General features: G+C 56.6%; 1 protein-coding gene across 1 annotated transcript in view; it reads right to left on the bottom strand.

Annotated features, from left to right (window-relative positions):
• Positions 1–2129, bottom strand: part of SNTG2 (syntrophin gamma 2) — a 277315-nt gene extending 275186 nt beyond the window's left edge. Inside the window, exon 1 of the mRNA XM_074581725.1 lies at positions 1796–2129. Coding sequence (XP_074437826.1) covers positions 1796–1867 — 72 coding nt within the window. The 5' untranslated portion in view covers positions 1868–2129. The remainder of the gene's footprint in view (positions 1–1795) is intronic.
• Positions 2130–2339: the final 210 nt, after the last annotated feature.

Raw genomic sequence — 2339 nt, 5'->3', positions numbered from 1 at the left:
CCATTCATTCATCATCTAGTTCCGCCCCAGGCAGAAGTCCCATGAGTATCAGCAGAAACAGCATGTCCTATTGGCCTTAAACGTATACATCTAACACAGCTACAAGAATACCAGTCATAAATTTCAACTAATGATAGTGATTATCCCTCACCTTTAACGCTGAAATATTCTGAACTGCCATACAACCTACTCAGCTGTTAACATTTTAGGTAATTGCTGCACAGATTATTTTTGCAGTTCAGGAACAGGTCTTAAAAATTAACAGCTGTGGAACAGCTTTAAAACACAGAGGATTCTAAAGTAGGTTTAATTCCATTACTTCCTCTTGAATTACAGAAATTCTAAAAAACCCAAAGGTTAAATCTTTGCATCTCTTCACACGCAGTTGAAAGAGGGATGCAAATATACAGTGCAAAAGCTGGCTACGACAAGACAACAGTTTGTTTCCACAGATTTCCATGCAGTTGACGTACATGCTTATGATTTCAGGCAGCCTCTACCCTTTGGTCCCATACTTGCATCTTCTAAATATTTACTCTCAGTCTTATGATTACAGAGGCTCAAAGCAGTTATGAATTCCCTGTGAAGGGGAACACGTCTTTAAGTCATACTCCATGCAGCTGAGACACCTTCTAAACAACACTCTGGATAAAATATGAGGAAGATAACACTGTTTTCCTTTAGAAATTGCAAGGTCGTGGTCACAGAAATAGCTTGAAGGACAGTGCAAAAAGTGCTGTTTATTTAAGCACTGGTAAACTATTTTACAGTAAGCGCGATGACTAACTTTTTAGATGATGACTGAAAAAACACTGCGACTGCACTTCTGCGAAATAACTTTACATGCCAAGAAGAGCAGCACGTTAAACCAGAGAGTCTGTGATGACTTTAGAAGGTACACAGGGCGCACCTACTACCTTTTATATAAATCAGGGACGGCTGAGAACCGCCGTCAGAGGGCATCATTCATAAATGATTTTCCAAATACGCTGCCATGAAGTAGCAAGTTATTTTCCAACTCCCTCACGGGCTTCTCTTAAAAAGTGCGTGAGGTGCTAAAGACGTGGAAGTAGCTAATTTTTTTTTTAATTTTTTTTTTTTTTTTCCCCCTGTCACAGGCTCGCAGCTGGCTGACAAACCGAGCGATCCCAGGCTGCCGCCGGGAAACTCGACCCTCACCGCTGCAACCTGTCACGGCGGGCTGAACACCGCGATGGCAGCGGCGACAACCCTCAAAAGGGTGGGGGAGGAGGGGGCACACAAATCTCACCCGACCACGCTCGGACCGCCGGTGCCCGCCCGGTTCCTCTCACACACACACACACCCACACACACACACCCCCACACACACACACCCCCACACACACACACCCCCACACACACACACACCCACACACACACACACCCACACACACCCACCCCCGCGGCCGCTGTCGGGCTGAGGGAGGGCGAAGCGCCTGAGGGAGCTGGGCTGAGGGAGGGCGCGAAGCGCCTGAGGGAGCCGGGCTGAGGGGTGGCAGCTGCCGCCTCGTCCCTCCGAGAACCCCGCGGCGTCGTGAGGGGCTGGCAGGCCGGACCGCCGTAGCGGGCTGAGGAGGGGGGAGCGGCGGGACCGTCCCGCCGCTCCCCCCTCCTCAGCCCGCTACGGCGGTCCGGCCTGCACCGCCCCGCTCCCCGCTCCCCTCACGCAGGCGCCTCCCTCCCGCCCTCCGGGCAGCGCCGCCGGCGGGACCCTCCCCGCCTGGCTGCGAGAGTAGGTACCGGGACGGTCTGAGGGGAAAAAGCGACTACTTGCCCAGGTAGGGACGAGGAGGCTGCCGGGTCGTTCGAGCGGTGCTGGAGGAGGCTGTTTCCCCGCCACGCTCATCTCCTCCCATGCAGCTGGCGTTTAAGTCCTCTCAAGACGGGCGGCTCGGCGGGACGCGGCGCCTTCAAGGCACCCCCCGGCTCCCGAAACGCCCGCCCCCTTTCACCGGCAGCGCCGGCGTCCCGGCTCCGCGGGACAAGGCTCGCACCGCACCGCGCTCTGCCCCGCGGCCCGGGCGGGGCAGGGGGTGGGACGTGGAGGGAGCCAGGAGGGGAGAGGGAAGGCGGGGGAGCCGCGCTGGCTATTTAACTTCGCTCTTCTCCGGGGGGAAGGCGCCGCCGCTCTCGCTCCCCTCCCCTCTGCGGCCGCATCCCGACAGCCGGGCTCTGGGGTGCTGCTACGAGCGCGGCCGCGCTGCTCCACGGCACGGCACGGCACGGCTCGGCTCGGCAGGGCTACCCTTGGCCCAGCTTTGGGCTCCGGCTTCCCCTCACCCTTCCTCCGGGGAAGGCTGTCGGGCGGGGGAAGTTCT

The sequence above is a fragment of the Larus michahellis genome, chromosome 3, assembly GCF_964199755.1.
Source record: "Larus michahellis chromosome 3, bLarMic1.1, whole genome shotgun sequence".
Lineage (NCBI taxonomy): Eukaryota > Metazoa > Chordata > Aves > Charadriiformes > Laridae > Larus > Larus michahellis.
Note: the sequence above shows the minus strand (reverse complement) of the source record. Positions and strands in the feature narration are given on the sequence as shown.